This window comes from Dama dama, chromosome 19, assembly GCF_033118175.1.
Source record: "Dama dama isolate Ldn47 chromosome 19, ASM3311817v1, whole genome shotgun sequence".
Lineage (NCBI taxonomy): Eukaryota > Metazoa > Chordata > Mammalia > Artiodactyla > Cervidae > Dama > Dama dama.
In genome coordinates, this window is record NC_083699.1 from 44,954,774 (window position 1) to 44,977,094 (window position 22,321).

General features: G+C 37.7%; 1 protein-coding gene across 1 annotated transcript in view; it reads right to left on the reverse strand.

The window, feature by feature from the left end:
- ATP13A4 (ATPase 13A4) overlaps window positions 1-22,321 on the reverse strand; it is a 122,062-nt gene that overhangs the window by 43,934 nt on the left and 55,807 nt on the right. The window contains exons 4-13 of the mRNA XM_061168025.1: window positions 21,688-21,834; window positions 19,003-19,073; window positions 18,831-18,911; window positions 16,552-16,621; window positions 14,673-14,807; window positions 10,401-10,470; window positions 7,281-7,415; window positions 4,451-4,621; window positions 3,445-3,602; window positions 2,650-2,838 (exon numbers count right to left, since the gene is read on the reverse strand). Coding sequence (XP_061024008.1) covers window positions 2,650-2,838; window positions 3,445-3,602; window positions 4,451-4,621; window positions 7,281-7,415; window positions 10,401-10,470; window positions 14,673-14,807; window positions 16,552-16,621; window positions 18,831-18,911; window positions 19,003-19,073; window positions 21,688-21,834 — 1,227 coding nt within the window. The remainder of the gene's footprint in view (window positions 1-2,649; window positions 2,839-3,444; window positions 3,603-4,450; window positions 4,622-7,280; window positions 7,416-10,400; window positions 10,471-14,672; window positions 14,808-16,551; window positions 16,622-18,830; window positions 18,912-19,002; window positions 19,074-21,687; window positions 21,835-22,321) is intronic.

Here is a 22,321-nt window from a genome sequence, read left to right on the forward strand (position 1 = left end):
TATTTCAGAGACCTGTTTTGAGAATTTAATGAAAGACTGAATGGATGGGAGAGTCGTTGGTAAGCCTGCTCTAAGAGCTAAAATGTGTGTCCACTGACATAGAGAACTCACTTGTGGTTGCCAATGCGGAGGTGAGGTGAGGAGGGATGGATTGGCAGCTTGGGATCAGCAGATGCAAACTATTATATATAGGATGGATAAACAGAAGGTCCTACGGTATAGCACAGGGAACTATATTCAGTACCCTCTGATAAACCATAATGGAAAAGAATATGAAAAAGATTATATTTTTATAACTCAGTGACTTTGCCATACAGCAGAAATTAAACACAGCATTGTAAATCAACTATACTTCAATAACTTAAAAAAAAATGGGTGAGTCCCAGCATTTATAGCAAAAGTTAAAAGTATGTCATCAGAAATAATAGAAGTATAATTTTTCACTGTTCTAAAGAAATAGTTTGCTATTTTGACATATACTTGTTAAAAAGGTGTTTGCTAGTATTTCTCTTAGTACAGTATAGTGATGAAGAGTTTGGACTGGCTTAAAACACCAGCTGTGTGACCTGAGTCAATTATTTAGTCCCCTAAACATCAGAGTCCTTATCTGTAATGTGGTCATAATCATATAGGGTGGTTGCGAAGATTAAATGAGATAATATAAAGTGTTGAATGTAATGTCTGCATAGAGTAAGAGCTGAGAATAATGAAAATTGTTCACAAGTATTACTTTTTATTCAAATTCATATCACAATTATCTTTCCCACCCCTGTTTCCCTTCCCAAGCTCAAGGATAATATGGTCCTAGAAATAGGACCTTCTGTGTGATGCTAGCTTGATCACAAAATAACATTGACAAAGTGGCATGAACCATATTAACCTTCTGTTCCTTGTAGATCTCTCTGATATTCCAGTAATTATAAAATACAGCTCTGATCCCATTAAGTCTCTCCTATCCCAGACCTTCCCAGTACTGTTTAATGGGCATGGAGTTTCAATTGGGGAAGAGAGAATAAGTTCTGGAGATGGATAGTGGTGATGGCTGCATAGCAACGCAAAAGCACTTACAGCCCCTTAAAAATGGTCAGCATGGTAAATTTTAGTTATAAAATCTTTTGCCACAATAAAAAATAAGTAACTGGAAGGAAACAATAAAACAGAAGAAGAAAACACCTTCAATGAATGGCTCCCCCCTATCTAAAATGTATATAAAAATTTCTTAGCCAGATATTCCAGGTCTACAACACCCTTTCCCATCACTAAGGTTCTGCTCTGATCAAAGTCACTCTGTTCTCTCCTGACTCCATGCCCACATTCACATGACTATAATGTCTGCGAATTGTTTATCTTTAAAAAATTTCTTGTATGTATTAGGACATTTGACATGCAAAAGGACTTTCTCTTTTTCAATTTATTTTTAATTGCCAAGACAGTGGTTTACATTACATTATAAATAACATTATGTAGGTTTTGCCAACATTATACTTCTATTTCAGTGTGCTCACCACCACAATTTTAATTTAGGAAACCCTTCTGATGGAGAGACTGCCTCCTTGGAGCTAGCCAGTTCTTAGAGATAGCCAGGGTCTCAGCCAAGGACATGCCTTTGATACGCAAACTAACCAGTCAGGAGTCACACCTGCTCTGTCTGGCCACACTCCCCTGGAAAGTTCACCCCAGGGCCAGCTACTAGACAACTAGAGATCAGTACTATAGGCCAAAAACCATTAAAATCATTCCAAATAGCTAGTTGTCATCTATGTACCCTGCCTGTCTTGTCTTTCCTGCAGAAACTCCTTCATAAAGGCCATAACCTGAGCACTCCCCTCAAACCTCCTTTCCTTCCTGATCAAAATCTGGCATGCCATCTCTGGCCCTGCCTGTAGGACACACCTCTTCTGTCGGGGAACTGTACATTAAATGCATTTTTCAATGGCATTTTCTGCCAGCAGCCCCGTAGTCACCTTTATAAATTAAGACACGGGTACAAAACAGCCCTTCATTTCCATTTTACCCTCCTATAGCTCCCACCTTCATACCAGCATGTGTATACAGATGAAAAGAACATATTCAGGAGAAGGCAGAATAAGAGGCTGGTTGGGAGTAACTGGTATGGGATCAAGGATTATTTTAAGCAATTTACTGCAGATGGAAAACTATAGAAAAGAAAGATTTCCTGGGGATTTATTTTAACCCAGTCTCATAGTAAGAGACAGCTAAATAAATGTTTTCTTTTTTATTCATTCATTAATTGAATGAATATTTATTGAACACTGACTATACGCCAGGCAATAATCCTAGCATTAGGGGTACAGTAGTAACCATAGTAAAAGGTTTAAATTTTGTATGACGGTTTTGACTATAGAGGGACAGAATGTTACTTTAATTCATTGTGATTCATAGGATATTGGAGCTGGAAGAACCCTAAAAGTTTCACCTACTCAGTCCCTACTCTCCCTTCTCTAAACCCTAGAATCTGAGATCAAGAGATGTATCTGTCCTGGATGACATATCCAATCAGAGATAAAATGAAATCAGGTACCCAGTACCCACATCCAAAGTTTCCTGCCTCACAAGAATGTAAAGCACCTGTGCATGATGACAATGATGATAAAAACACCGCTGAGGGCGATGATGAAACACACATACCTTGTCAAAGCAGACCAGGTTTAATTGTCCACATACGTTGATCCTCTGGGGGCTAATGCAGAAGATGCCTCTCTTCTTGAGCCTCCTCTGGGCATACATAATGCCTGTGGTCAGAGCAGCAGGCAGAGCAGGAGGAACTGCAATTGTGATGACATCAAGGGCTTTCTTCACTACCTCCCCGGGAGTTTCCTGGGAGGACAAAGTTAGCTATTACAGATAAATCAATTGTGAACATGTTAATGCGTATGACTCTTTCCCTCCTCTTTATTTTCTATTTTGGGTCAGAGTTCTAGAAATTATATGAGCTGGCCAAATGTGGTTTAAAGAGAATGAACACATTTATTAGCTCTCTCTATATTTTGCCAAAATGTAATGAAAAAGTCTGTAACAATTCATACTGCTACCAGCAGACAACAATGTACCAGTTTGCCATGATCTTATCAACACTGGTTTTTATTTAAAATTCCTCATTTAACAGCTATAAAATACTGCATTAATGGAATAAACATATTCTCAAATTGAAGATGAAAAGAGAGTAAGGCAAAATCTAAGAGTAAAGGCATGTTACTATTTCTATAAACACAGTGTTTTATCCCACTAGATCCGATGGCTGTTATGGAGCTTGGTGATCAGATGCTTATATTGGGGATCTGGGAACATATAGGCAGGTTTCAGCATTTGGCTTTGTTTTCCCAGATTTGAAAACCACCCCTTAGATTAAGGTCAACAGGCGAATAAGAGACACCATATAAGTGAATGTACGTGCACTGTAGGAAAAGAATAAACGCTGCTTACCCCACTGAGCACATAGACGCACAAAGTGTAGATCATCCCAATGGTGGCTGTCCCTACGAGGCACAGAAGGAACCTGATGGCGTCCCTGTAGAGCTTAAAATTCATTGGCTTGGGGTAGAGAATGGATCTCACGAGGTCTCCCTTTGCAGTGTTGAATCCTGAAGCAGTAAACACACACCTCACGCTCTCAGGATGACAAATCCTTCTGCTCCTGCTCTTCTAATCCTCAACAGGGCCTTTGCTTCCTCCAGAGAAACTTAAACAGTGCTTAAGCCCAAACACAATTAAAGGATGATTGGCAAAATACCTAAATGCTAGAATGAATATATCCTAGCTCTTTCAAAGCCTATTCCCCTCTGGCTTTCCTTCCTTATATTTCTAATTTCAGTGCATCCCAGAGATAGTAAAGCACCCTATGGGGGCAGAGCACAGCTTTTCCAAATATAGCTTCCTTTTAAGGAAAGGATCTGTAAGTGTGCACACATATACACATGTGTATGTGCGCACACACACACACAGAACACTTGAATTTAAATGGCCCAGTAAATACAGATGGATTCAACTTCTAATACTTTTTATCATCAAGTTTTCAATTTCTAGTCCTGCATGGAAAAAACGTGGGATTTGTTCTTTGGGTTTGAAAACCTAAGCTCTAGGTCCTGCTCTGTCAGCGACTGGCTGTTTGATTTTTTTAAGAAAAACTTTACCTGAATTGTGCGGGCTCCAGCCTATCCATGTACAAAGTGAGGCATCTTTGTACCACTAATTTGATATGTGGAAATAGTTTATAAATTACAAAGCACGTGAATAATGCTTATTGTCACCAGTGTTATTGTTCTTACTAAAAGGTATATGCCATAGTTAAATTCACATTTTAAATATCTTTATTTACATATATGGGGTTTGTCACCTAAAGACTCATCCTTACCTAATTCATTTAAAGTACTAGATAAACAGAGTGAAAATATTTCATGAGAATAATAAAATGCAGGCGATGCTAACTAACCTGTCTGCAGTACCACTGCTTTCGCGGTGCTGGAGCGGGCGCCCTTGGCCTGGATAACCTCCGTCCCACAGAAGAGGACATGCCGCTTGTACTCTCCTTCACCCTGTCTTCTCCAGGGCACCGAGCCTTCCATCTTAGGTAATGGAGTTTTAGTGACTGGAATGCTTTCTCCTACAGAAAACAAGCATCTCAGTTTGTGAAAATGGGAGACCTTCATTCATTTGAATCATGCATTCACCAACCCATCACATGCCAGGCATTTTTTGTGAGCTTGTCACGTAGCAGGAACAACCTTTGGTATAGACGATATAAGGAGAAACATAGCTCTCGTGTTTAAGAAGTTTGTAGTTCAGAGAGGGAGACAGCCATAAAAAAAAATTAAGTATAATGTCGTGTTAGAAATACTCTAAGTCTTATAAAATCAGACAGGGATGCTGAAATAGATTGGAAACAACCATTTAGGGAATAGCAAGTTGTGCAGTCTAGAATGCAGGGTCTGGGGAGTAAGAGGTCATGAGAGCTATGTAGGAGCCAAAGCTCGGAGGCCCCTGCATACACACACTTGAGTGTTTAAATGTTTTTCTATAGACACTGGTGGCAGGAGAGAAATAGGGAGGTATTTCGTTGTTTGATTCAGGAGCGTACCATCACGTTTACGTACAAGACAGTGTATTCTGTCTTCAACACAGGGAATGAATTGGAAGACTAATGAGGTTGCACACTCATACAGTTGGGAAACCATTGCAAGGGACCCAGTTCAAGAAGACAAGGTCTGAGCTATGGCAGCTGACAGTAGGAGTAGGAAAGAAGCACTGGTTTTGAGAAATAAGAAAGTGAGCAGCTACAAAACTTGGGGAGATTTTTATATTGGTAGATCATAGCAACAGAGGAATTTTAAGTGGCTTCCTGGTTTCTGACTTGAAAGAATGAGCAGAGGGTGGGTATTAAATATTAACATAAAGATTGTTGGAATCCTTATAGAAAGAAGGAGGAATTGTCTTTTGGTCTCTGAGTTAAAGATGACTTGTGGAAGGACCACAGTGAGTTGCTCTGTAGGCAGTTAGATATTTATTCGGGTCCTGAGCTCAGGGGAGAGGTCTCAACTGGAGATATTTAGTCACATTACATCACCCTATAGACAATAATTACAGCTATGGGAAGAGACAAGATTATTTAGGGATCACGTGAAAGATGAAAACAGAAAAAAATCAAAGAATCCTGAACAGCTTCAGAAATCGAAGAGGTGGGGGAAATGCAGCCACATGGGACACTGAAGAATATCATTCAGGAAGAGACAGTGCTATCTGGGAAGGTTAGAGAGAAGGGTTTTCAGAAGGAAGAGGTGGTCAGAATAGTCAAATGCAGCAGATCGGCTAAAAAGATGAGAAATTTAAAGAATCCATTGGATTCACCAATTGAAACTTTAGTGACGTTCACCAGTATACTGGGCAGGGCAGATTTCAGTGGATTGAAGTGCTAATACAAGGTGGTGAATGAATTGTGAAAGTAAATAATAGGGCCTGTTCTGAGAAAGCTCGTTAAAATCCTCTACCTCCGTTCACAGAAAGGATAATATAAAGTCAGGGGTATGTCCCAGTATACTAGAGCTGCTTTCACTAGGAGAATGATATTCGGTATTATAAATGTCCCAGCACAAAGGGGTTTTTATCAAATCTATGGATTCCTTAGAAAAAGAAACCTGACCTGTCACATTGTTTTTGTTTTTGTTTTTTTTGTAAGTTCACACAGGAGGGGACTGTGTGCTGCTGTCTGCATTTCACGCCTTCCCGGTCCGCCAGGAGAAATGGTTTGATTTGGACTTTAATGGGAATCACAGTACATCAATATATTTACAGCCTCCAATTCCATCTCTGAAAAAGCGTTTGTGATTCTTACAGAAAGGCTGTAACATCTCCTCATAAGTGCATATGTGAGTTAGAACTCAAAGCACTGTGACCTTGAGCAAGACCTTCTCTCTGAACCTCAGCTCCCATATCCCTGATATGACATCTCTCCCAACTCCAGCATGCAATTGAAAAATGAAATCCAGGGACTTCCCTGGTGGTTCAGTGGTTAAGAATCCACTTTATAATGCAGGTGATGTGGGTACAATCACTGGTTGGGGAATTAAGATCCTACATGCCTGGGGCAACTAAGACCATGTGCCACAAAGAAAGATCCAGCAAGACCCAACAAAACATCCCATGTGCCACAACTAAGACCCAGTAAAGCCAAATAAATAAATATTTATTCATTTAAAATTATAATAAATAACAATGAAAAGTAAAAATGAAACACAATTATTCAAAAATATCCAGTGTGCATTTTCAAAGTAGCAGTTTTGGCAAATCCTGCATCAACTACTTTTCAACATTTTCAAACCAAGCTAGAAAGAGTTTGAACTTGACCTGGGGCAGGAAGGGTGTTTCAGGATGTCGTTAAAGGGTGTTTCAGGATGTCCTTAAAGGGTGTTTCAAACCATCTGTGTTTATCTGAAGATACATTTTATAGAAAAACACTAAACATAAAAGCCACAGGTGATTCTGAAACATCAAATGACCTTTAAATTTCTTTAAATCTTTAAAATGATAGGATTGCAATAATCTTTTTGCAGGAAAGAAATGCTAAACACTCAAAAAGTTAGGACTGCTATCAAACCTAGCATATAGAAATCAGCTTTAATTTGAACTCTCAGGTCTGTCCAGTGCAGGACTATTAGTAAGATTTGTGAGGGAAGGAAGGCCCCATAGCAGCTGCATGCTCTGCATTATCATTGAGGAGAAACCTGGGAGAACCAGCAGAGGCTGTATGTGAGGAGATAGAACTGTACCTGTCAGCATGCCTTCATTCACCACACAGCTGCCATCAATCAGAATGGCATCACATGGCATTTGCACTTTGTTCCCCATCAGAATTAATAGATCTCCAGGTACCAGGAAACGTGATTCTAGCTCCTGGACTCCAGCTGAAAGTGTGAGGAAACAAAGTTGAGTCAGGTTTTTTCCCACAAAAACACAGTCCAACATCTATCTAAATTGGAAATCAATGAAAATGCAACCAAAGTATATATGAAAAGGAAGCAATTCCATAACATTGACTCTAAATCTGCAAACAATAAGAAAAAAGTTAATACATTATATTACATAAAATAAAGACCTTTGTGTGGCAATAAAAAATAAATAGGCAGAGAAAAAACTAATGACAAATTCAGAGAACATGTTTGAAACTTATATTGCAGACAAAAGATTAATATTACTAATAAAAAAAGAGTTTGAGAAAAAAAGAGATGTAAAGCAAATGACTGTATAGCAAAATTGCTGGATATGTTACCATATAATTCACATGCAAACAGACACACACATACATACTACAAGTGGCATGGTGTTTGAAAAGATATTTACTCTTATTCATAGTAATAAAATTGAAAAATATATCCTTCCTTTCTGCCTTCTGTCCTTCTTTCTGACCTTTCTTTATTTCTTACTTTCCTTATTCAGTCCCAAAGCTACAAGCAATTAAGCAAGACAGACATCCATGCAGGGGGCTGGTAAAGGGGGATAGGGGTGGTAGACCATTCCACATGGTGAAGCCTTAACTGGATGAGTGGGTGCTTACGTGGCTGGGTGCAGTGTCAGAGCCCAAGGAGGGAGACAAGATCCCCATAGTGGCAGTGGTCTGGTTTGAGATATTGGAGTTCAGCCAGGGTGAGAAAGGCAGGATTGATACTATAAGTTGATATAATGAGGCTGAAGAGAGACAGGTTTCTCACTGAAGAAAGGAAGTTATAAGAAACAGAAATAAAATCAGAATGAACTTTGTGGTACTGGACTGGAATTGGAAATGATAGTGTAAATGGATGATTTTCAACAGATAGATGGTAAAATAACACAGATGTGCATGTGTGTGTATATAAGAATATATGCAAATATATTTGCTTGCCTTTTTCTATTTGTAGTTTCTCTAATTCTGTTCTCTGAGAGGGGTTGTGAGCAGTGAAAATCCAATAATGAAAAAGAATGTAAAAGGCTCCACACTGAGAACTATAAGACATGACTGAGAAAAATCAAAGAAGATTAAATGGAGAGATAGCATGTCCATAGGTCATAAGACCCAGATTTGTTAACATACCAATTTTTCACCAATTGACCTAAAGATTCAACACAATCTCAGTCAAACTTTTAGCATGGTTTTTTTTTTTTTTTTTTTTTTGGTAGAAATTGGCAAGCTGATTCTAAGAATCATATGGAAATGCAAACAGCCCTATATTGCCAAAACAATTCTGAAAGAGAACAAAGTTGGAGGACTGATATTATTCTAAGACTTATACAGTCACATTATGTGGAATTAATATAAAGACAGGTAAATAGTAGAATAGGATGAATAGGATAAGGAGTCCAGATAGATCCATTCAGGTACAGGAAACTGATTTTTGACAGAAGTGCAAAGACAATTTAGTGAAGAAAGGACTGCCTTTTCAATGTATGGTATGAGGACATTTTGGATATCTGTTTGCAAAAACTGAACTTCAATCCAAAAGCAACCCTCAAAATAAAGTAGAGACCTAAATGTAAAACTTAAAACTATTATACCTCTAGAAGACATCGTGGAAAGTCTTGATGACCTTAAATTAGGCAAAGATGTCTTAGATGACACAAAAACATGATCCACTAAAGAAAAGATCAACAAACTAGACTTTAACAAAAGTAAAAAACATCTACCCTTTTAAGACACTATGAAGGGAATGAAAAGATAAGTTACATACTGAGATTAAATACTTGCAAATTATATCTGAAAAAAGACTTGCATCCAGAATGTAGAAAGAACTCTCACAATTTAATAATAAGAAAACAGTCTAATAAAAAGATTTGAATGGACACTTCACCAACGATATAAAAGTAGCAAATAAGCACTTGAAAATGTGCTCAATGCCATTAGTCATTAGGAAAATGCAAATTAAAACAACAATGAGATACTACCACTCACCTATTGTAGTGATTAAAATGAAAAAGACTGACCATACTGAGTAATGGCAAGAAAATGAAGCAACTGGAACTCTTACACACTGCTGGTGGGAATGCATAATGGCACAACCACTTCTGAAAACAGTTCTGCAGTTTCTTTAAAAGTTAAATATTTATTTGTCATATGATTCAATCATTCTACAGTCAGGTATTTTCCCATAAGAAATGAAAGTGCATGTCCATAGAAAGAATTGAATCCAAACATTCAAGCAGAATTATTTGTAATAGTCCCAAAGTGGAAATAACTCAAATTTCCATCAACAACTAAATGGATTCACTAACTGGTCTACCTGGACAATGGAATTCACTTATAAATAAGAATAAGCTATTGATGTTGTTTAAAAAAATGGATGAACTTCAAAATTATTATGAACTTGGTTCTCTGCAAAATTCAACCCAAGATATACTTTAAAAGTTGATGATGGAAAGGAAAGCCTGGAGTGCTGTAGTTCATGGGGTCACAAAGAGTTGGACATGACTGAACAACTAAACTGAACTGATACTTTACAAGACAAAATTGCATACTGTGCAGTACCATTTATAAAATATCCTGAACATGCAAAGTGGTTGCCTGAGGGTGGGGATGCACACTAAGAAGTTGAGAGGGAATATTACAAACAGGCACGAGGCAACTTTTAGAGGTGATGGACAGTCATTGTCTTTACTGTGGTGATAGTTCATGAGGAGGTACAATGTCCAAACCTACCAAATTGTACAATTTAAATATTAATATGTTTAGTTTATGGTATGTCAATTTTACTCCACATTTTTTAAAGTGAAAAAAAATGTCAAGTTCCTCAGCCCTTTAAGTAATTGCACAGCAAACAGACATATGAAAATGAGAGTAGTAGGAACAATCAGAAATAAAAATTTAAATCCCTTTCTGATTTCTTATGGACAACACATAGATCTAAAATGAAGTGACTTACCATTTTTCCCATATATAGAGACTGTAATGTTATTATGCGCTTCAACTAAACGGTGGAGCTTTACAGATTGCTGAAAAAGAAGAACAGACAATAGGAAAAAAGCCTTTTCTATTTTAGGATAGGGCCCAGATAATAGCCAGTAAAGTGTCAGCCTTCTTTAAAGATGGAGCCAACTGAATGTACTCTTTATAAACAAGACTAAGTAGCCTGCTACTCAACTGAAAAAGCATCCAACTTACGGTGGTCTTCATCCAGTGATAAGAAACATGTGTTGCTTAGTAGAAAGAAATTTCCCAGCATGCTCTGCCCACTCAAAAGAACTTTGATCATTCAAGATTTATGTTTATACCTAAATAGCTTCAAGAACCAAGCATTATTTCAGCTTTGGGTCATCCTACAGCAGAGTTCCTAATTTAACTTCATAAGGAGTTTAATGGTTCCTGTTCTTTCCTCATAATATTTTATATACTTTAATATATAAGATATATGGGACATTGACAGTGAATAAATAAGAGCAGACAAAAATAGTAATATAATTATATTTGATTGCACATTTATTAAGAAACTATTGTGTGAAAGACCTTTCACATGGTTCTGGGGATTAAAAAGTCCCAATCATTTGATCTTTTCATTTTTTTTTCTGATTTTGTTATTTAAGACACTCCTTCAATCTCCTAGCTTCAAATCGTGTACAGATTTGATTAATATGTCCTAAGAATAGTCAACAGAATAATATAAGGTGAATAAGTTTTCTGTTATTAATCTATTATTTTATTTATTTATACAGTCATTCCACATTTATTGAATAATCTTTATGCTAAGAGATAGCAGTAGAATGGTCAACAAAGGAGAAATGATTCTTACCATCAAGAAATTTACAACCTACTGGGCAAATACATTTAATCAAATAATCACACACATAAATATATCGCTATGATCAACAATAAAATGGAAAAAGTAAAGCATTTTTGAAGCATTTATAGCTAATGAACCAATAGAAATCTTAGTGACATTGAAACAAATAGGTTGTTGAACTATGAGTTTCAAATTCAAAAGAGATATTTGGACTGGAAATATATACATAAATTTGAAAGTCATTAGCATATGCTTTCAGAATTCATTAGTATACAATATAAGAATAGTGAAGACCCAGTTGTACTCTCATGAAAAGACCATCAAGACACCATTATTAATAATAGCAATAAAGCTAGGTAGAAAATAATGTAATTATGCTCCCTCTTACCTAGGAAAGAAAAACAAAATATATGTATATTCCAAAAAAATTTTTGGAAGAAACACAAGAAGCTAATAAAAGAGGTTGCACAAGTGGAGGGATGGGGGAAGCGGAAGCCTTTAAGTGGTAAACATTTTCATATTGTTTTGGTTTTGAGACATCCGTATTTTGAAAAGCCAGGTAGAGGAGGATGAACTATAAAAAGAGACTTCCCTGGTGGTCTAGTCATTCAGACTCCTCACTTTCACTGCAGGAGGCACAGGTTCAATCCCTGGTCAAGGAAGTTCCTCACACTGAAAGGAGCAGCCAAAAATAAAAAAAAAAGAGAGGTGGGGGTGGGGGGCTGTCAGGGGTGGGGGGAGAATGGAAGAACATCTAGAGAAGTGGAGAGTGTGTTGTCAGTAGTTAACAGAGTCAAATGCAACTGAAAGGTTTAGTGAAATCTACACTTTGGAAAAAGAATTCACTGTCGGAAGGGAATCATAAAATCTGCAAACTAATGACCAGCCACCCAATAAAAATTAATGAGGGACATGAATACAGTTCACAGCAAAAGAAAAACAAACATCTTAAAACAAAAAAAAAGCTCAACTCTCAATGGAAAACATGCTATTAAAGTTGAAGAATTCTATTTTCACTTATAGTGGCACAAATGAGGAAAACACTCATCTACTCTTGGGGGAATATTAGTATTACTTGTTTAAGACACATTTAACAATGTCTACTCAGAGTAGACAATGGCACCCCACTCCAGTACTCTTGCCTGGAAAATCCCATGGACGGAGGAGCCTGGTAGGCTGCAGTTCATGGGGTCACGAAGAGTCAGATATGACTGAGTGACTTCACTTTAACTTTTCACTTTTATGCATTGGAGAAGGAAATGGCAACCCACTTCAGTGTTCTCGCCTGGAGAATCCCAGGGATGGGGTCACACAGAGTCAGACATGACTGAAGTGACTTAGCAGTAGCAGCAGCAACAATGTCTACTAAAATAATATACAGCTTATGATTAAGTAGTTCTAGTTTCAAATATAGAAAATCCATATCTCCTTATCAACAGATACATTATACACACATTTATATGTGATATAAATTACACATATTTGTGATTTATACATATTTGTAAACACACATATACATTGATGTGTGAAAACATATATGTGCAAATATCCTCAATGTATCAGTGTTTTACCGGCAAAAAACTAGGAGTAATCTAACTATCCACCAATATGACTGGCTTCAAAATTATGATACGTTTAGAGAAAGTATATTTGTGCAGATATGGAAAGATATTTAAGACATATTAGGTGAAAGATATTTAAAATAGGTGAAAATTACAAGGGTATAACAGTATATATAATACACTTCCATTTGCGCAAAACAAATTAATGCATATGTGTTTAACAGTGCTAGAAGTATGTAGAGCATCTGGTCCCAGTGAATGCCTCTTAAAAGGAGACCCAAACACTGAAAGAACTGAGGTAGGAGGAGTATTTGCTCCTCATTTACAGTTTTGTTCTGTATGAATTTTTTTATTACATTCACATGTTATTCCTTCTGTTAAGAAACAACACCACCACCTAATTTAAAGAAAAGTATTGTTCTTTAATTTTAAAGTTATTTTAGGGTTATAGTGGTGACCTCAACAATAGTTGTTTGAATGGAATCACAAGAGAGGAAGCCAGCTCAGTATGGGTGAGACTTGAGAGAAGATGAGCAAATGATGAAAGAAGCAAAATGAGCTCAGTTAGTTTTGCTTCAAAGGGAGAAAAGGGGGAGTCATGGCTTAAGTCTGAGGTACGGTCAAAAAAAGGGATTTTTTCATTTGTTTCTTTTTCTTTTTTTAAGTTGGGAAATACTTGAGCATGTTTAAGTGCTGATGGAGAAACATGAGCTTGTTTAAATGCTGTCTTGAAATTCCTGTCTTATGGTTTTCATCTTTGTGAAAAAAGCAATGAGACGGAATATTAGCTGAGTTAGAGGAAAGGTAGAATGTGAATAGTTAGGCATCTTAGGAACTTGAATGAAGGTTTGGTCTGAAACTTTAATTTCAGAGAATTGGAGAGCATGTTGACTAGAGACATATAGAAAGCTTGCCCAGATGAGATCAATATTCATGGATTTATAACACAGTCAAGCAACCTGTACTGTGTGATATTTTCCCCAACAGCACCTGGATCCCCTGGTACAGGTATAAGGAAAACCAAGAGTTGGATTGGGGTGTTGACAAATGAGTACCAACTCAACACAAAGAGTAAAGATACTAAACATTCCTTGGTGGCGATGGTTTAGTCACCAAGTCATGTCCATCTCTTTGAGACCCCATGGACTGTAGCCCACCAGGCTGCTCTGCCCACGGGATTTCCCAGGCAAGAATACTGGAGATGGTTGCCATTTCCTTTTCAGGGGATCTTCCTGACCCAGCCCAGTCTCCTGCATTGCAGGCAAATACTTTACTGACTAAGCCACAGAAATCCCTATTAAACATTAAAGACTCCTCTACCTCCACCATCTTTAAGATCCATCAGTATTCTGTATATATATTTTCACTTATTTTTAATTCATAAATATACACATATTCTAGGAAAACTTAATAAACTAAACAAAGGGTAAAAATAACTTGAAAGGTTAGGGATTGAGATGTGAAGGAATGGAAAGAACTAGTACTTGTTGAGCATCAGCAAATGTGCTAGATATTTACACATGTGGTCTAATTTGTTATGAGGTGAGCAGTGACTTCTTCCAGGTGGCTCAGCAGTTAAGTATCTGCCTGCAGTGCAAGACACCTGGGTTTGATCCCTGGGTTGGGACTATCCCCTGGAGAAAGGAATGGCAACATACTCCAGTATTCTTGACTAGAAAATCCCATGGACCAGGAGCCTGGTGAGCTACAAAGTCCATGGGGTCACAAAACAGACACGACTGAGCACACACATGGTGGGCAATGACTATTTCCCCATTATACTCTTTTCTAACAAAATTTCAACAAAGTCAGAATTCTTCCTTTTTGAGACCGTAGTGTTAGTGGTTAAACTCACCTCTCTGAGATCATATACAGTCAAAGCGATGGAAATGATGGACATGATTATGATGGCAAAAGCATACTCCTTATAGTCTTCACTAAACCACAGACAGACACTGAAGAGTTGAAATACATAAAATGGATTTAAAACCTATTGGCAGACATAAAAACAGGAAGACAAAGGAGATATTTAGGCTTTACATTGGCTATTCATTGGCTTTTTTGTTATCATAATCATTTCCACAACACCAATCATCCCATAGAATATTCTTATTCTATTTATGCAGCAATTACCATGTGCCAGATACTGCACTAAGCAACTTGACCTGAATTTACTCATTTAATTCCCATAATTATCTCATTAAAACAGAAGTCATTACTTATCTCCATGGTAAAGATGAAGAAACAGAGCCTTAGATACTGAGAAATTGCCCAACGTCACAGAGCAGCAAGTATCATAGACCAGGACCTGAACCCAGATGATCTGGCCCCAGAGCAACTTACTTTTAATCACCACTGCACCTTATTAATTTACAAAGTATCATCTCATGTTTCCTCATGTTGACCATGACAACTGTCCTTTGAGGAGTACATAATATCATGGCTTCCCTGGTGGCTCAGATGGTAAAGAATCTGCCTGCAATGCAGGAGACCCGGGTTTGATCCCTGGGTCAGGAAGATCCCCTGGAGAAGGGAATGGCAACCCACTCCAGTGTTTTTGCCTGGAGAATTCCATGGACAGAAGAGCCTTGCAAGCTACGGTCCATGGGGGTTGCACAGAGTCAGACAAGACTGAGTGACTAACACATTCTATGTCTATTATATGTATGTAGTAGTAGAATCATGTCCAGTTTACATGTACTGGCCTTCAGAAGAGTGAAGTAGTAGTCAGGTTTACAGAGTTTAAATTCTTTCCAGTTTACTGTCCTTCTCTATGACAAACATTGTCATATCTGAAGCCTTTCAAATACTTTATTGTGTGAGTTGAAGACTAAATTTTATCATAAATAGAGAGCCAAGCTGAAGGGATAATCTGTAGCTGAGCATCTAGAACACTATGGGAGAAAGTAGGGATTTAATTCCAACAGTTGTGATCCTGCTTGGGTTAAAAACATTTTGTGCCATTACTCAAATTCCTTCTAGTTGATTTTCATCTTTCTAAAACAGAAATCGTAATCTTTGCCTCTGCTTAGGGAATAAATAAGCACACAGAAACTTTTCTTATGAGTTTCTTCTGCTTTCATTCATGCCTTAAAGCTTGCTAAAAATTATTGAGAAAGAAGCTGGGGTGAAGTAAGCCTGTTTTAAGGCAAGGAGGGGCAGAGATCATGTGCAGGAGGGGATCCAGGGTATAGCTGTATAGTTAGAGTGTCAATAATCACTGTAAAATGAAAAATAAGCCCAGGGATAGAGTCAAAGAGAAAAAATTCAAGGAAGTAAATGATGGTCAAATCTTTCTTTCCCTCCCACACACACACTGAGATCAATAGAACTAATAAGGCTAAACAAACGCTTTTCTCTTACTATTTTAGGTGCTGAGGAAATTGTGTATGCTGCCCGTAAGAAAGGGATTGAGTTGGTTAAGTTTTTATTATTATTACAGTGTCACAAAGATGAGACAGGAGATAAAAGCATAGGATTAAAAAGGAAACATAGAATGGAAATCCTATGTTCACTGAGTCATTAAAGGGTAAGTAGACACATGAGCATCCTATCTTATGCTATAACAGTCAATGTATATGTAAAAATGGACCCCAAGAAAGAGTAGGGATGGGAATATGCTTAACATTCTTTAAAAATAGTCCAAAGTATGGTTACCATTGACAAATAACATTCTTGATAATTTGACTAGAACCAAACTTTTCTAGCCAGCACCAAGACAAAATACTGATTACCTCCTTAATGAGCAGCTTCCAAATGGGCGCGATTTCAACATCGATAGTATTTGGCCCACATATTAACCTCCTGTGGGGAGAGATCACAGAACACTCAGTCACTACTAATAAAAATAAATGATTTCTCATCTATTGATAAAAAGGTCTGTTCCATGTTCCATTCTTTCTCACTTGTCAGATCAATATACGCCTCCCTTGTAACATAATATCTCCATCTTTCTCAAAATAACTGGAGAAGGGGAGGGTTTCCAGGTGAAAACCAATAAACATGATCCTATTACATTTATTGAACTAGACTCTTCATGAAGTTTAAATTTTTCCCTGATGGTAATTTGGATATTTAATTTTAGTCATTGCTCCATTCAGGCAGTTTCAGGATTGGCACACTCTCAACTCTGTCTCTCCCCAACTCTGGCTCCATGGATGTGGGATGGGGGTTCATTACAAGAGAACAGTTTTACTGATAAGAAACACCATGCCTGCTTCCCTCCTCCTATTCAGTTCTGGGAAGCTGCAGAATTTATTTTAATGTGAGTGAAAAGATGCCAAGTTCTCAAAAATAGTTGCACAGATACACAGTCCTTTAATTGAAAACTCAGAGATGTGTTTCTTTGATTCTACAGAACAATGACTCTCTGTGAGTATTTTGCTGTTAAGAACACTAAACACTTTATCTGTGGCTTCTATGTAGATGCTCAGATCAAAGAACTTAGAATGTATTACAGCAGTGCTTCCCAAATGTAATGTTCACATAGATAACCTTGTGGTCTTGTTAATGGCAAGGTTCTGATTCAGTAAGGGTGAGGTGTGGTCTGAGATTCTGTATTTCTAACAAGCATCCAACTGAGGCTGATGCTGTAGACTGTGGGTCTATTCAAAGTGCCACCAAAGCTCCACCCTAAAATGGTGAGGAGAGGGATGCAGGAATCATAGAAACTTAGGACTAGCAATTGTCAGACTTTATTTTTTGGGGCTCCCAAATCACTGCAGATGGTGATTGCAGCCATGAAATTAAAAGACGCTTACTCCTTGGAAGGAAAGTTATGACCAATCTAGATAGCATATTAAACAGCAGAGGCATTACTTTGCCAATAAAGGTCCATCTGGTCAAGGCTATGGTTTTCCCAGTGGTCATGTACGGATGTGAGAGTTGTACTGTGAGGAAAGCTGAGCACTGAAAAATTGATGCTTTTGAACTATGGTGTTGGAGAAGACTCTCTTGAGAGTCCCTTGGACTGCAAGGAGATCCAACCAGTCCATCCTAAAGGAGATCAGCCCTGGATGTTCATTGGAAGGACTGATGCTGAAGCTGAAACTCCAATACTTTGGCCACCTCATGCGAAGAGTTGACTCATTGGTAAAGACCCTGATGCTGGGAGGGATTGGGGGCAGGAGGAGAAGGGGACGACAGAGGATGAGATGGCTGGATGGCATCACTGACTCGATGGGCATGGGTTCGAGTAAACTCTGGGAGTTGGTGATGGACAGGGAGGCCTGGCGTGCTGCGATTCATGGGGTCACAAAGAGTTGGACACGACTGAGCAATTGAACTGAACTGAACTGAGGACTAGCAAGGTGTGTATAGAGTTCTCCCCCTGACCCCCTTTTAACAATTAGGAAACTGAAACCTAGAAAGGAGAAGCTATGTGCTTAAAGCACACAGGAAATTAGTAACAGGCTCTTGACATTCAATGCAATGCCCTTCCCAAACCTCGCTTCTATGCCCAGTAACTGATTTACAGTTGTAGAGCTACAAGTCTTGAGTGGTATTCTTCTACTGCTCTACAATTATTATTTCACTACATCATCATATTATAATACATATTTCCTGATTAGTCAAAACTGGTTCAACCTTATTATAGTAACCTTGAGAAGCATTGTGCAGAGTAGAAAGATAAGTAAACCTATAGTCAAGGATGTAATTCTTCCTCTGTCACTTCTCTGTGTGACCTTGTTTAGGCCATTAACTTCTCTGAGTCTCAGATTTTTCATCTGTTTTATTGAGATGATAAGGGTGTCTGTTCTAACTCCCCCACGAAGTTGCTCTGTTGAAGTGAGATAATGTATATAAAAGCATTTGCTTTAATAATATTAAATAGAGCACTACAACATATTCTGATATTATTAATGACCAGTTAAGGCAGCTATTTCCTGGGCCCTCTTTTAGACTACCTGGTGACAGTCATTTCCAGCTATCAAAAAATTGATAACAATATAGATAACAGTATAGGCATCTATGCATCTGTAGGTACATAGATAGATAACAATAAACTTGATACCTAATCTCTTGTTCTTCCGTTGTCAGACCAGATCCAAACTTTAGGTGTATCTTGGCAGAACTTAGCCAGTCTTCCAAACAGCTAAAATAATAATAATATTGAGAAATATATTTAGCAAAATATTTCTGAGATAGTATTTTTCTTTTTGGATACAATTGCTCAAACAACTTACCCAATTTTCTGGAACTGTCCTTCCAAGTTGTCCCAAACATATCTTATTTTCTGTACTTTTATGCATCTCACCTGCAAAAGAAAAGTACTAAGAAATCTCCAGTTTGAGGATGAGTGGATACACACAATCAAGAGACTAAAGAAGCATTTGTGGAAGAAGCAAAGGGAGAGCCCTAATATACTTAAGATTTTATCCTTTCCTAGCACATCCTATCGGAGAAGGCAATAGCACCCCACTCCAGTACTCTTGCCTGGAAAATCCCATGGACGGAGGAGCCTGGTAAGCTGCAGTCCATGGGGTCGCTAAGAGTCAGGCATGACTGAAGTGACTTAGCTGCAGCAGCAGCATATCCTGTCCTTGGCTACTACAGAAATGGCATTCTTTATCTGAAGTCTTCATTCAGTCAATGTGTACCATGGACTTATTATATAAGTAAAACTCAGCCTCTACATTCCACTACTTGATAACCTAACAAGGGAAGGAAATATGTTATAAAAAGGGAAAACTGTATCAGTCAAATTATGTACATGTTAAAGAAATTAATGCAAAATAAAGCAAAAATTATAAGATTGAAATACTGTAGAAATATAGAGGGTAGATGACAGAAGGTGTTATGGAGAAGAAGAATCAGAGCTGCATTCTTAAGGATTGGAAGAATTTTGTTCAGATGAGAAGATGACATTTCAAAGAAGTTTTGTACAATTTAGTTGTCAGGTAGGGCAGGTAAGGGGACCTATTTGACAGCTGAATGGAGAAGGAGGTTGGAAGGATGAATAAAGATCAGAGTATGAATTCTCAAATGCTTGGGTAAGTATTTAGAACTTAATTTTGTAAGCAACAGATTTGCAGAGTAACCTATGGAAGAGACATTTTAAAAAAAGATTAGACTGACAGGTTCTAGAAGTCTGTGAGGACATTATTGCAAGAGAATGAACTCTAGGAAATGAGCATCTGAAGGTACTGTCAATGGAAAGGAGAAGAAAGGTTAATGCTTATGACATTATGACTTTTTGTTTCTAATTTTTAAAGCAATTTTACCTATGAATCTGAACTTCCCTTAACTGGTGATCTAATTAAGCACAAAGAGAAATGGTAAGACTGTCATATTGTCATGGAGCAATAGTTGGAGTCAACTAAGGCACTTTCAAAAACACTGGTAAATGCAAATATTAAGCCTAGGTCCCAGAACTTTCCTTTTCAAGACTTCTGCCCCTTCCTCACATTTTGTTTGTTTATTTGATCATGTCTTCATTTCTCAGTTCACTTATTTGTTTGATGGAATTAAAGATGGTGGAGAGACTTCCCTGGCGGTCCAGTGGCTAAGACTCTGAGATCCCAATGCAGGGAGCCCAGGTTTGATCCCTGGTCAAGGAATTAGATCCCACATGCCGTAACTAAAGACACCAACAAAGATTAAAGATCCCATGTGCTGTAACTAAGACCTGGTGCAGCAAAACAAATAAATTATGCTGTTGTTGTTGTAGTCGAATCCAACTTTTGTGATCCCATGGTCTGCAACCCACCAGGCTCCTCTGTCCATGGAATTTCCCAGGCAAGAATACTGGAGTAGGTTGCCATTTCCTTTTCCAAGGGATCTTCCCAACCCAGGCATCGAACCCACATCTCCTGCACTGGCAGGTGAATTATTTACCCATGAGCCACTAGAGAAGTCCAAATAAATAAACAAATATTTTCTTAAAAATTTAAAGATCATAGAGGTCAATAATATTCTAAGATTGTGTCCATGGGATGATTTGGGACGTCTACTTCTCCAGGTTCATGGCCAGCTAACAGGTTAAGCAATCTGTTAGCTGGGTGCTTGACCTCTTTTGCTTTTGCTTGTTTTGGCAATCAAGACAATTGAGTGGTAACAATTGACAGTAGAGAAACTGCTCAGCAATTGACTTTATTATTTTCAAAAACCGACCTTGAGCTCATAAAACCAACTTAAATAGTTGTCTACACCTATATAAATTCAAGAGAAAGAAGTCTGTTATAAATACATTTTATATATGAATGTTAACTAGTCATAATTCAAGTAATACTAATTTAATATGATGGGCAAAGAGTAACCCAAATACATTTGAATGACAAAATTCAAAATAAGATCATTTTATAGAGACACAAACTTCCTAGGATAGTCTTTGGGGATTAACCTTTATTGTAAGACAAATCCATTGCATAGATTATAATACAGGGCATGATACTCCTAAGAGTTACTATGCACTGAACATCTACTATATACCTGCAACTATATTGATCTTTGCATTTCTTCATTTATTGAATTTCATCAATTAATATTAGCAGTAGGCATTATTATCATTTTATACATGAAAAAACTAACAGCAGAGTTTAGTAATTGACTCAAGATTGCAGTTTTGAAGGATGAAGCTGAGATTTGAACTGAGCTCTGGCTCCAAAATCCATATTCTTTATAATGTTCTATACTGTCAATTAAAGATTGGCACAGTGGAGGATCTGAATTTAACTGTTTTTATTGAAATATAGTAGCTGTACAATATTCTGTAAGTTACATGTGTACAATACAGTGACTCACAATTTTTAAAGGTTATATTCCATTTACAGTTACTTTAAAGTATTGGCTATATATGAATTTAATTTTATATTTGGAACAAAAAAAGATTCAACTTCCCTAGCATCTGCAGGAACCATAATCATACTTACCTTTAGGTCTGGCTTTCTTACGGCTCTATTTATGATACTCTCCTCATCGGTGATGAAAGGATTGTCAGCATTGAGCCGAAATGCACTGTTCAAAGCTGATAGGCAGATCCACATTACCTTTTTCCGAGAGTAAGTTTGGAATTCATCCTGAGGAAATAAACACCAAAACTCCTGTGAATTTAAGGAAGTCATCAGGCTAAAATTCAACCTGAAAAGCATTGTTTTTATATAATTGTGTAAGTTTGCAGAGTTAATAAACCCTCTTGATGGCACTATATGCCTTTGAAAGCTGGTAGATTTAGAGCTTTAAAGGGCAAAGTCTCGTCATCACTTACTGAGGAGTCAGAATGTGAATATGATGCAGTGGCATATGACAGCACTCAAGAGTCATGAGGCAGATTTTCAGTAAGAATTAGTTTTCCCTACTACCCTCCAACCATGGGGCTACGACCACACACAAATTTCATAGGGAAAAAAAAAAATCCCAAACAAGCAAGCATTCCAAAGTGTTTCTAAAGGGCTAAGAGACCAGGTGAACTGAACCATCCTCTTATTTTGAGGCTTAACTTCAATTCCACCTCTTCCAGAACAACCTCTTTAACACCTCTTGTCGGGGTGGGAGTGGGGAGGTCAG